Source organism: Marmota marmota, unplaced genomic scaffold (assembly GCF_001458135.2).
Source record: "Marmota marmota marmota unplaced genomic scaffold, marMar, whole genome shotgun sequence".
Classification (NCBI taxonomy): domain Eukaryota; kingdom Metazoa; phylum Chordata; class Mammalia; order Rodentia; family Sciuridae; genus Marmota; species Marmota marmota.
The window spans coordinates 9,873,641-9,887,650 of record NW_026000142.1 but is presented as its reverse complement, the minus strand read 5'-3'; the positions used below and the strand labels follow the sequence as shown (position 1 = coordinate 9,887,650).

The 14,010-nt window shown below is 33.2% G+C and overlaps 1 protein-coding gene across 13 annotated transcripts in view; it reads right to left on the bottom strand.

The window, feature by feature from the left end:
- Foxp2 (forkhead box P2) overlaps positions 1 to 14,010 on the bottom strand; it is a 546,252-nt gene that overhangs the window by 35,897 nt on the left and 496,345 nt on the right. For all 13 annotated transcript variants that reach the window (XM_048786006.1, XM_048786005.1, XM_048786008.1 and 10 more), the window contains 4 exons: positions 11,195 to 11,408; positions 9,348 to 9,452; positions 1,855 to 1,942; positions 156 to 239 (listed from right to left, as the gene is read on the bottom strand). In XM_048786006.1, coding sequence (XP_048641963.1) covers positions 156 to 239; positions 1,855 to 1,942; positions 9,348 to 9,452; positions 11,195 to 11,408 — 491 coding nt within the window. The remainder of the gene's footprint in view (positions 1 to 155; positions 240 to 1,854; positions 1,943 to 9,347; positions 9,453 to 11,194; positions 11,409 to 14,010) is intronic.

Genomic DNA, 14,010 nt, shown 5'->3' with positions numbered 1-14,010 from the left:
AACATACAATTTGACAAGAGATTTCATTTTACTTTCATTTTATTGCCATATTTTTCATCACACTCATTGTTTTCTAACTGTCACTAAATTGTTCATTTTCTTAGTCTGTTACCTCGGTAGAGCTATTTACTGTTTATAAAGCAATATGCACTTACAGGTTTGGGAGATGGTTTGGGCTCTGAGGGTCGCATGTGCAAGTGGGTCATCATTGCTTGAAGACGTTCCCGTTCTTTAGAAAGCTGTTAAGAAAGAGTGAGATCAGAAGCATTTTAGAAATGACTGATACAGCTATTTTATTGCAGTGATACATCTTATCATTGAGCTTGTCTCAGAGTAATGATTCCTGCATATAAAAGTCTGTGTCAGTAGGAACTTATCTAGGAGGAAATGCAACTTTAGCTATGGAGGGGGGGGAAAACTTTTATGGCTTTCCTTATGTTAAAAGGTCAGAGAAAACAAATAACACTTCATCTTTTTGTCAATAAGAGAATTGAGGTCACAGTTGCCTCGACAGTAACAAGTTACCGAAACCATAAATTAGAAGGCCCATGGTGTCTCTTTAAAGTCCTGTGGACACTGTTAGCAATGGACTAGTGCCAACAGCTGTGAAGGGGTGAAGGGTTCTCAAAGCGAAGTGCCTGCCAGGATTGTCTACACACTTCATGCATTCCCACTGAGGTCCAGTTAGTGCCCCCTGCAATCTGCCATCATCAATCTAATTCAATAGAGTGACAGAGACCAGGCAGTGTGAAACGCTGAACTCTGCCACGGAGTCGGCATCTACACTTGCACTGGGTCTCATTACAACTGACGGACCTTACTTTTCCATCAGTCAGACACGGCAGAAAAAAAAAAGAGAGAGAGGCGTAATTGGTCACACTGCAGACTATCATCAGCTGAACTCTTATGTTTTATCCACCTTTCATAAATGGTAAACAGGTTTACAAAAAGCTTTTTATATTACAACAGTGATGATGCCTTTTACGTGTCCTTGATAATTTTACAACTCACAAGAAAATATTTTTTAGTTTTTTTTTTTTTTTCTGGAAGAAACCAACAATACTGAGTTTGAAACAATTTAAGAAGTAGTGAAGAGTGAGGAAAAAATGCCTGTTTAATTAGATCAAAGTATTAGTTTGAGAAAAAAATAATCTTTATGATACAATATTAGAGGAAGTCTTGAAGGGTTTATAAAATATAGCCAAAGTGAGATATAATTATTTTCTGATCAGTTTTGAAAATTCTCTTTATTTTTGGCCAAATTCTGTTTCAATATTAACAGAAAAAGTTTTTAAACATAAAACGGCTGCATTTACATAATTTATTTATTACCTCTGTGATATACATCATTATTCTAGACAAATAGAATTTTTGTAAGTTTTAAAATTACAAATACATTTGAAGCAGAAAGGAAGTTCTCTTTCAGGGCGTGACAGACATAAAACTTTGAAGGCTAGTCTTTTGCTAAAATATAAAATCCTCTGGGAGGGGGGATGGGAATCAAGATGAATTCATGGAAAAACCATCTTTGTAATATAATCCTACCTTGTTGGGGATTTGGTCCAAACTGTATGAGGAAAAACATAAATCTGACAGTTTTGAAATAGCCAAATGTAGAGAATGTGGCCTAAAGGTTATACAGGACTAAGTGATAATTACTTCGTAGTATAGCAATCCATCCTGAGTTATCAGTTCTTGCCATTGTAAAAAACAACCTGAAATTCCACATTTCTCAATCAGTCACTGTTTCTGAGATAATTAGATGTAGCCTACAAGACCCGGCATCTGTTCAGTACTTGAATGAACACACCAGGATTCTGAGAAAGGAGTCCATTAAGTGAGCATTTGACAAACCTGTATTTCTAGCTGTTGTACCACCTGCATTTGCACTCGACATTGGGCAGTGCTTCGGTCATCCAATGCATGTTCATTGTTAAGGTGCCTATGCAAACACAAGACACAAAACAGTACATCATATGATGCCTTCCTTAGCGGTATATGCTTCTCTTAAAAGGCACTATGTCACTACTTTGAACTCATATGTTCCTCTGTGGTGGGAAAGTGGAATGCCTTGAAACTACAGAAGAAAAAGTTCAATATACTCATACATTTAGTGAAATTATGCAATACAATATTGAAACTCTTCAAGTGGTTGAAAATGTCATTGTCCCTAAGCTCATCTGTTATCATGATATATTTCCTCAAACCCTTTATAGATAACAGTAGAAATCATCACATGTATTTCGTATACTTATGCAAATTTTGTTAGAAAGGATACCATATAAATAAACCAACAGTAATTCTCAAGAGAACAAATGCAATTATCTATTCCATTGTTGATAAAAGTGTTGTTCCTATTACGTTTTTTAGTGAGCAACATGGTATTTCACCAGGATGTGATGGTGAGTTACGTCAGGATGGCATCTAACGGAAACACTGATACGTTGAAAGATAATTTGTTGTTATTAATAAGTAAAGTATATTGAAAATTCTGATAATCAGAATTATAAGATTAATATCCCATGTCTAGAGTCTTAATTGGGAGACATCTATTCTAACTTACACAAAACAGTGAAAGTTGATCCTAATGATCTTACTCTAATCTTGAATATTTATTAATCTATTGTTGATATTATTATTACACTACAACTCAGTGTATAAAAAGTCTCTTTAATGAAAGGCATGTTAACAAACCAAAAGCAATTTAGTAGAGTAGCATCTCCAATGAACACAAAGAGACTCAACAATATGTACTTTGTAATTTGAAATATATAATTTATATGATTACTTCCCAGATTAAAACAGTAAGCTTCATGTAATTCAATGTCTTTTGGTGTGTTTATTTCAACAAGAAGTGAACTAAGGCAGCAATTTGAGATGTTCTCATCAATGCATGAACAGCATATCTAACAAAATATTCACGAATCTAAGAATTCACTTATTTACCCACATGAGCTCAAGTATCATTTAGAATGATAGGGTCCAAAAAGTTCATTATAGTATTGAGTATAATCAACAAATACATTTTGTGCTCAAATTATTTATCTACATATCTTGAAGTTAATAATGAAACAGAAATATGTAGACATACATATATTTAATATATATGAAGAAGAATTTAAAGAGGTTTTTCTGAGAAATAACTAATTTATGAATAAGCAGGCTTATTTGTCAGCAGATCTAGGTTCAGTAATTATAAACCTTTGCTCCTTTCTTTCCCATACCTGGAAAAATTAGACAAGTTTGTTTTAATATCCCCTCATTGATCATAACAACAAAACCTCCCTGTTTCTCAGCATAATTGTCAGTCTTGGTTGAAGAGAAACTGTGAACCAAAATAGCGAGGTGGAACAGGTCAAGCTGGAGTTGTGTGGCTAGAGCTCAGGAGAGGCACTTCCCCTCCACCTGTCTGCTCTAAGCTCCGCTCTGGCAGGTTCTGTTATGAATCTAATTGCAAAGAGAACTAAAATTCACTGGTACTCTCAAAAGAAGGGATGGAATGTTAAAGTCAACCAGAGGTTAGCTCATGGTATAAAGTGCAACTAATTCCTAACTCAGAAGACAAGATGTAAAAATTGTTTTTCAGAATTTTTATCTCTAAACTTTTAATGAACAATGAGACAATTTCCTAACAATGTAATATAATAACCAGTTGTATTCTTAAGGTTGAATATTGTTGTATTTTTTAAAGAATTTTTTCACTATGCTTCTCTTGGGGAACACACATAATTTATCCCACAATCAGTCTAAAGAATGCATATTTTAAAAACTGCCTCAGCTATAAACAAAGATTAGGGTATAAATAGAACAAACAGGATAAGAAGATCCAGTTTCACAAAAAAAGGTATATTCAGCCTAACATGTTTATTTTTGCATGAAATCACTTTTTAAAAAGGTTTTTTACACTTGTTTACTTCTGAGTGATAATCATTATCTTATATTTAAAGAACCAAAAAAAAAAAAGTACAAAATGTTTGCATTATATACTTGGGTCTTAGAGACCTATTCAATTTATCTATGCAGCTTTTATTAGAATAGAGACTGTAGACTACAATAATAGTCAATGAGGTTTTGTCTTGATTGAATTTTTCAGTGGAACACAAAAGAACCTTGCCATTAAAATAGTCCTTTATTCTCCTGTATGAAGGCGAAAGGTTTTTAAAGTGTTGTGATGTTCAGTAATGAGCCTCTATCTAAATTATCATTGGTGACAAACTCACAAAGCACTTTTCGAGGACACATAGTTATGAAATGCCAGAGCTGCCACTTTCTTTCCTGTAATTATAGGCTAGCTTGCAGCCCTTCAATGATCATTTATAGAACAGCCTCCAGTGGATTACTGAGAACTTGAAAAACACATACATACCTCTGCCACATCTCCCTTCTCCTTTCCTCGCTATTGTTTACCAGTGATATGTAAAATAATAGTGCCTATTCATTCCCCCTACTTAATTATGCCAATCAAAGTACAGAAATAGTGTCGGATATAAATACAATGTAATAAGACTAAATAAATAGGCTAAGTATTAACATTAAATTATGAATTTATGTATTTATGACTATTTTGTGCCCAGATTATTCTCTTTTATGTTTTTATAACTATCTCAGGTACTACATATTGCTGTTCAAAAATTCTCTATGATTTATAAATCAAGAATGAGATAATAGTGAAAAATGAGAGGATTGGTGGATTTTCTCAGTCAGTGCCTAATTGCTGTTTCAAAATGCATATGCAAAGGGACATTTCATTAATCATTTAATCATGTCCCTTGCAGGAAGTTGGAACTAATGTTGCAAATACCCTTTTCATATGAATGCTCCATAATACTATCTTATGCATTTGATATATTGCCTATGTCATAAATTATGGCTGCTTCAAAAGGACCAAGTGGGGTTGCTATCCCTGAAGATGCTTGTTACAAAACCTTTATTAAGTTTCTTTTCTTTTCTTTTTTTTTTTTTACTTATTGCTAGTTCTATTTCACAGCTTCATACTAGCCAACAATAATACTCTTTCTGATGGCAAAGGTCTGTAAATTACCCATGCAATCACTAACACCATTTCACAGGCCTGTTCTACTTCTACTGGTCTGCTAACAAGGCGATTACACACAAATTACTGAATGCCTATGAAATATTTAAATGCATTCTACTCTACTATGCATTAATAAGAGCAAAGCAAGCTCTGGAATTCTGGTTAGCTCCAGTCCCTAATGTCCCCTAATGAGCCTCTTACCGAGACTGCAGTTCAAACAGAGAGGTGAAGAAAAAATGCAAAGGGGGCCTTCAGAAAGGCAGCACTGAACAAACATCGTGTGAGCCAGTTCTAATTTATGGGTCACTTTATAGGTATATTGATTTTTGTTTTCAAAATGGAATAAATGATGTGGTCGACTGACGTTCTTTCAGAACTGCATTGAACCTGCGTGCTAGGTAGGTAGTGTGAACTAGGAAAAAACGTAAATAGGCAGAAGTCTTTCTAAAAACAATTAAGTGAGCATTTCAGGAAGACAAAAAGTAGGAAAGGATCCTTCCAATTTATTTGGTGCACAATTCTCTTTAATGAAGCTATTATGGTTATGAATGCACATGGTAACTTCAATTACATACATTCCAGATTAGCAATTCAATTTTAACCTCTAGATTTTTCAAATTCATTTAAAGTTATAGCATTCTATAAGCTAAAAAGGGATCAGATTTAAATCCAAGTATGTCAGAGACTGTTTTAACAAAATGTTTCACTTGCATATCACTGGTGTTTGATTTATTTTGCATCAAGCTTTTTATGTTTAAACACTGACAGGAGTTTAAATACAAAATGTTAGCTGTCACTATTCATTTAGCTGATTATGTGAGATGCCTTAGTTTTGAGAGATGGGGGCACTGTCACCAAAAGAAACAACATTCTGACAAGTTCAAAGAATGCCTTCTTGAGGTCATAATTTTGTAGCCATGCTGCCTAGTCAAAGACAAAGAAATAGACAATACACACTAAGTAAGAGCATAATTTTTTAGAGTAGTCAGATGTAAGAAAAATGAAAACAAATTTCTGTTAAATAAACTATTCTGTTTTCACTGCCTTTTCTACCGGTCTTTATATAGTATCATGCTTTAAACATTTAACTTGGAACAAAATTCATTCATGTTCATCAACTAATTAACATCTTTACTATACTGATATTTATATGGATGTTTTTATGGACACTACCCCTTCTGCTGTTCTTAAAAGAGTATTTTCCATCTTTGAATCTCAGATCATGTTTTGTTTGCTGGCGTCTGCACATGCAGCTTCAAGAACACTTGTCTGCTAACTGGAATGCTATATTGTAAACCTTTTGGCTCAAGCTCTGAAAGTCAATCCATCTACATTCAAGCTGACTTAGGTCCAATGGAATGATAATTAATTTTGCAGGCAAACTACACTAAAATTTTGTCAGACATTATTACATTTTGACATTTATAAGACAGTAATGAAGAAGTAGTATTAAGTGCTTTTAGTGATCTAGTGAGATCCTCAATTACTGGTCAGAAAACTGGTTAGCTTCTATCAACACCTACTTTATAGTAAAGTTCGAAATTTTTCCTAAATGTTTTTAGCTTGGACTTACTTCTTCATCTTTTATTTTCTGTTTTTGTTTTATTACTGTAAATAATCACTTCTATCACAATCTTAATTTTTTATTCAATAGAAAAGAATACCTCAATAGCTTTATGAGAATACATGTAGGTTCATCCTAGGTATATACTACCTAATAATAAGAATGACTATATGTACATGTATGACTATTTTATACATGCTTATGTATAAAACCCCTTATATCTGACATAAGCAACTATCTGTCTATCTTTGGTGCTAGGCAAAAATAGATGCTACAGTTTGGAGGTGTAAAGTGAGAAAGGGAATTTGAGAATATTACTATATTTTCTGATGTCCTTTGTTATGTAACATATGTAGGCTAAGCAGAGATAATGGATTGTTTCCTTTTTTCCCCAAAAAACCAATGGATAAGTTGTCTAATATCAAATTAAAGCTGAAGCTGTCAATTTTATTTTTAGTGCATTTTAAAACCAATTCACTTCATAACATGTCTTAAAAACCTTTATAGTAGACTCTGGATATACAAGTTTGTGAGAATGATGAACAGGGAAACTGGGTCCTAAAGACCTTTCCAGGTTTTTGACTTGCCTGCCACCTAACCCCACCCCCCAAACTCAACTCTCTCCTTTATGACAAAAGAAAAGCAAAGTCTTCTGAGGAAATGTGAGCAGGTAAGGACAGCTCCATTTCACATCACACACAGTTACTGAAGAAGAGAAGTTCATTCAATTATAAAATGCATTGTTTTATTTCTCCTGAGTTTTTCACATCTTTAAGGAAAAGACAGTACCAATGTGAAAAAAAAAACATGTCTAATTAATATTTTATTTCAGTACAATAGCCTGACATTAGTTCTGATAACAGAATTTATCACAGATCTTTGAATTAGAAAATCTAAGGCATATCATAACAAAATGGACTAAAAGAAAGACCTTAAAATCTACTGTCATTAGTCCTGTCATCCCTGTAAAGTTAATGGGTTGGAAAAATGGTCAGTCTTTGAAACCAAAGTTGATATTTAATTGAGAGGAAATGCTTTTTTAATTGTAATTTCTTCAGTTTTTCTTAAAAAAATAAAAATCCTGGCATGAGTATGAAAAAGAAACACAGAAGATAAAATGAGAGTTCATATTCGTCTGCTTGTTAGTAATAAAAATGATAAATATTTGAGATCAATAAAATTGTTCCTCTCCATGTGTCACAAAGCAAATCATAGTGCAGGAAAGATATATATATATATATATATATATATATATATATTTTTTTTCCCTCAAGATGTATGTTTAAAATTTTTCAGAAAGAACTATTTGGAGCCCCTTTCCCAAGTAGGTCATTATATAGCTTAAGTTGGCATTCCTAAGAAATAATAGCAATAGTCCTTAAATAATCTCAATGAGAACCAATAATACATTGATAAGGACTTATATATTATAAAGAAGAAATGTGAGATTAGTTTTTAAAATAATTTACACCCCTATATTCCATCTTTGACAATTTCTTTTTAAGGAGGAAAAAACTTAAAATCACCTAACATTTGTAAACATTCTCTTTGCTTAGAATAGTACAATGAGCTTCATACACAACAAATTGGCAGCTCACCACTGTCTTGGTATATAAGAAGTGCAAATTTTCATTTATGGCCATTTACAAAGAGCCATTGTGGTATATGAAGCAAATTTTCTCTTAATTGGTCAGAAACGATGAAAGGTTAAAAAATCTTTGTGGAAGTCTGACTGTAATTCAGTATAAAGTTATTATGATGCCAAGTACTTGTGCCTTGTTGTTAAGGTGCTTTTCTCTATACTCTGTAGTCCGTCTACCATTTGTAAACACATCTTTTTGATGTTTCTGCCAACATCCTGGCAACAAAGCAGTGCAATTTCAAATGAGCTAATTAACTTAATTGTTGATGAAGCATGAAACAGTTCATTCACCCTGTTAGCTGCACCATGACAACATAAGAGTCTCAGCCTGTGAAGTTACTCATCTCCATAAACCTATCTGTAGCTCTCCGTTTAGATCTCTCATATAGGAGAATCATGCATTGAAAATGCTTTATAAAAGATAAATATTCTCATTTGAAGAAGACCCCTTAAGGATTTTTTAAAAAAACAAAATGTGATTGTATTAAGAAGTTAAGCACACACAAAATTTTGATTTTAAGCTAGAAAGGCCATGTAAACTATAATACAAATACATAGCCAGATATGTTTCTTTATATTTCTGAGGGCAAAAAGTAACGATGCAAATGAAATGTAGTTATTTCTTTAGATTTTAGACACCATTAACTTTCATTTTTTTAAATTCTCGTTCTTAAATATCATTCTTCAAAGTAGGGAATATAAAATCTGTGGCTAAACAAATAAACCTGCAAAATATGCTATTTATTTAATCATAGAAAGATTTTATGACTAGGCACATATTAACTTGAATTTTCACTAGAAATGGAAAATGTAAGAGAATCCTATCTACATCAAGGTCTCCTACTTTAATACTAGGCTAATATTTTCCATTCATTCAAAAATCTTACTGAATGGCCTATAAGATATTTTCATAAAAGATGAAGATGAGGTGGGGTCCCCCCTTAGACTGACTTTGCCAATCCACTTGTTGGAACACACACACAGAAAACTTGACATGTCTTAGGATAGATCTTTTCATTCCTCTTCTTTTGTTCATTTATAACAACATACCTGGAACTCCCATATAATCCACACCGCCCTCCCCACCAGAAGAGTTAAAAACCTACTTTAAAAATTGTCCAAAATCTTCACAAATGCTTTCACAGCCTGGCCATTTGCAAACTCCATGGCCGTAGAGAGTGTGAGAGGCCCCAGTCTCCTCATGTGACGAGCTGTAGCAAAAGAATAGGACGTCAGATTCATCTCAAAAAGCCATAATCGTTGCAGGCTGCTAGCGCCTGTCAGGTTACGATCAGTGACAAACAGGTCAAAACAGGTCAATTCAGCTCAGAGCAGTCAGAAAAATTTAATCGTTCTATTGAATAGTTCAACTGCCAAGGCTAGATGATGTTCCAATTAGAGGAGAAATAGAGCCAAAGATGACTGTTAATAAAGGATGAAAAACTAAGAGGACTGTATAATATCATATGCTAATCCTGCCATATGACCTTAGTATAACATTTTACCTCTAAATACACAAAAAAAATATTCTTATATGTTCAAATGGAAAAATTTATTTTCAAGAAAGCAATCAGAGAGTCATAAGATTTTTCAAATGCTCCTTTTCAAAAGACAGAAACCTTTAGGATAATTTAAATTGCTTAATATTTATGTGTGAACCATATATAATCCTACACTTGATTTGAAAAACTTGTACTATGGAACAGTATTTGTTAGCTATATCCTTATATGATTATTGCAGACTTTTGATAAGTGAGTATTATATCTGATGAAGAGATCCTAGAGAAATGAACCAACTTCTGAAGTATGTAATCATCAAATTAATCTCAATTAAAACAACAGCATGAAAGCATTCAGAGGCATACCATTTTATAATGATAAAAGCTAACACGAAAAATTTTCCATGATACTTAAATTAAGACCAGCAACTTCACACCAAATTATAGATTCTATTTTTAAATTATGCTGTAATTAAATATACATTTCTTTGAAAAAAAGAAGTTTTATGACAGAATTTGTTGCAGCAAGGACGATACATTCATATTACATAACAGAATAACATTAATCCACCACACTTACATGACGCTTGCAACTATATATGAGCTTAAGTCACTCCCTAACGAAATCCCATATTGAGTTTTCTTCACTTAAAAGGAGACTTTTTCATTTTGAGCAATATTTTAACTTATGTACTTATGTAAATCACTTGAAAGGACATGATTAGTGATATGCCTGAATAAATAGATGGATCAAACTACTTGTATGCTCCCTTTACAAAAACAGATTTTACACACCTAAAATAAAACACTAAGTCAAAAAATTATCTAACATACACTTATTTAACATTGTTAATTGAAGGCAAATAACTTTTCTTTATGATGTTTAGTTGAATTTATTCAGAAAATTACCAAACATCCATTTTTATGTATTTACAAATTCCAGTACACCACAAGTATAAAAAACGGCAAACTACATTTTCTGCCTTCTGGTTTATTAGGCTTGTGCTCATATATTTGTATAAATATATTCTCTAATTTCTAAGTACATGTTTAAAACCTATATTAAGGGGGATGAGTATGTATGCAACTTTAATTATTTGAAATTAAAGAACTAGATTTTAGTTTCAAAAATGGTAAAATGTTCTTTAGCAATCAGGTTAATCACAATTTCTTAGTCACCAAATTATATTGACAGAATTCATGCCACCTGCACTTATGAAAAATTATATTTCCTCAGGTAAACTCCCCAACTACATCTATCAGAATGCTGCCTTTTGAATAGCACTTTTTAATAATAAAAAATATACATAAAATAAACAGTTTAATGATTTCTTTTTAACTTGTTCTATATATACTTTGTCTCTGTTAAGAACAAATCATTATTTTTAGCTTCATCAGTGGTGGAAATAAAACCTGGTGATAGGTAAATATGGAAGGCAACAAATGAGATTTACCTGTCTCTCCTTGCATTTAGAACTGAAGACTGTCCATTCACGATGGAATGATGCGTGACTGGTGGTGATGCTTTGGAAGTGGTGGAGGAGGTAGTCGAGGAGGAACTGTTGGTAGTGAGGTCTAGCCCTCCGTGCTTAATGCCATTGTCTTCCATACTGTGGACTCCAGTCACTTCTTTCCATAACTGCTGAATCTCAGCAGGACTTAAGCCAGCTATAAAATAAAAGAAAGGCCCCACTAACATAACAAGGTAAAGTTTACAGGATGGGCTTGGGCTTATTCATGGATTAATGCCAACAACAAATGCTACGTTACCAGCATTGATATACAAAAAAAAAAAAAAGATCACTTTTACATCATCAGGCCCATAGTGTTTGTCTTGACTTATGAGTTATTTGCTAAAGATTACCAACTTGAAGACAGTACAGAGAATAATAGTAATGGGGATAATATCAAAGGTTAACAAGAAAAAAAATCAAAATAAAAAAAACCCTGCAAGTTTTATTTGAAAATTAAATAATTCATTCCTTATGAGTTGCTTATACTTAACTGCTTACTAGGGGAAAACTGATGGAGAACTAGATTTTAGAAGCAGCACATTTGAAAAGAAATGAAAAGAAAGCATAAATAAAGAGAGAAAGGCAATATATCAGGACAAAACAGTAAACAACCCAAAAAGAAATAGTTGACAATTATCTGGTTATTTTCTGTTTCCCAGAAAGGCAAACCATGTAACTGGATTTCATTTTGGGAGTTGAATAAACCAATGTGCTTACCCACATAGATCAATTAAGTAGACAATATCTAAACCTCTCCTTCATTTATGATTGATGGATAAAAAAAAATCAACTACTCTACACAATTATCTGGTTCAGATTATGTATATTTACCAGATTGTGAAACAATGAAAATAGAAAAGCTAAGCATAATCCTTTGATTTTTACTATAATTTTGAAATAAGTTGAGAAAATATTACTCATAATATTTGGCTTACGAAAAAGGACTTATAAGTGCTAAGTACTGTACCTTCATGTGTGTGTTTTTTTTTTTTTTAATATGCTTTATGCTCTTCAATCTTTACTACAAGCTAATGGAACTAGTACTTTTATTTTAACCAATTTATGGCTAAGGAAACGAAAAAAGAGAACAAGATTCAGAATATGTCCAAGGTTACAAAGCTAATCCATAGTAAAGATATGACTGTAATACCTTTGATCTTAAATATTATATTAAAAATATTAAAATAACTGCCTAAAGATGTACAAGAGGAAATGAAGCAGTAATTATAAGGACTATCATTTATTAAGCATTTACTATATTCTGAAGCTTTACACTTGCTCTCTACTTTCATAATCTCAGTTGATCTCACTGGAGGTTATGAATCATATTTTGTAGATGAGCACAAGAAGTCTCAGAAATATTAAAAATATTGCCCCAAACTCAGTCAAATCATAACAAGAGTAGAATTCTAACCCATTACCCCTTAGCTCCAAAACCTATGCCTTTATTACTATGTACACTTATATCCAATATAAAGAAGGAAGTATCCCCACTTCCAACCCCACCCACAACAAATCACTGGGATGGTGATCAGACAAGAGATGTGTGGACAGGGTACATTGAAAGGGCAGGGGAACAAGGGCAAGGTAATAGAGGGTGCTGGTGAGGAGGGTGGACCCAGCATTTCACCCCTGCATATGGAAAAAAAAATCACCAATCTAGACATGGTGGTAAACAGTCAATAGTAACCCAAAGAATTCTCACTTTTCCAAACATAACTTCTGGCCAAATTATTCATTATGGTCGTGACCTTAAATTGCATGCCTAGCACATCTGCATACAGGTAGTTTTACCGAAGCTATTGTGTCTGTGATTCTGTTTCCTTAAGATGTTAAGACATAGCCTGAGATGAAAGAAAGGACAGGATAATTCAGTTTATAAAGTTATTTTGGTATAATTTGATTTTTTTCTATTAAAAAAGTGGGTGGCTTTACAAAGATATTTTTTCTGTTACATAGAAATGATTTTATATAAAATATTAATTATTGCTTTAATTCTGGCTTTAACATAGCATTCTGAAACTTCCTAACTACAACTTTTTGATTACTTGTCTGTATATGATAGATGTCCTAACAGCAGAATTCCATCAGCAAATCCGTTGTCTTGATGGTGTCAGCAAACTCTTGGCTTCCTACCTGCTGCTTCTCTGCTCCACCTTCAACTCTTGCCTGGACCGCTTGTATAGCTTTCCAACTCACTTCCCACTTTTACTTTCTACGTATGAATTTGCTCTTCAATAGCAGGCAAAAATCACCTTTTTAAATGTGAATCAGATTCTATCTGTTTTCAGGCAAAGCCACCAAAGGCTTTTTATAACAATCAGAAAATAGCCCAAACAAGAGAACAAGAGAAAACAAAAACAAAATACTCACTGTGGCCTATGACGTGGGCACTTCTTATTTGGCTCTTGTCACTCTGAGACCTTCTATCATGCTCTTCATATTTAATTTAATTATTATATCAGCCTTCTGCTTCTCTAAGGCATCAAACATTTGCTCCCTTTCTCTAAGGCATCAAACATTTGCTCCCTTTCTAATCCTTGCCCTAGCCATCCCCCCAGCCAAGGCTACTCTTGTTGCAGATATTCCCATGGCTTTCTCCCTTCCTTTAACTTAGATAACTTGAAGAAGGTCTGAAGGCCACAGATCACCTCTTGTTGTTTATAATTTTAATTTTAATTTTTTTGAGCAGTGAAGGAGACTTTTATTCTTGGGTAATAAAAGAAGAGGGAGATAAACTTTTGAAAGAACTTCCT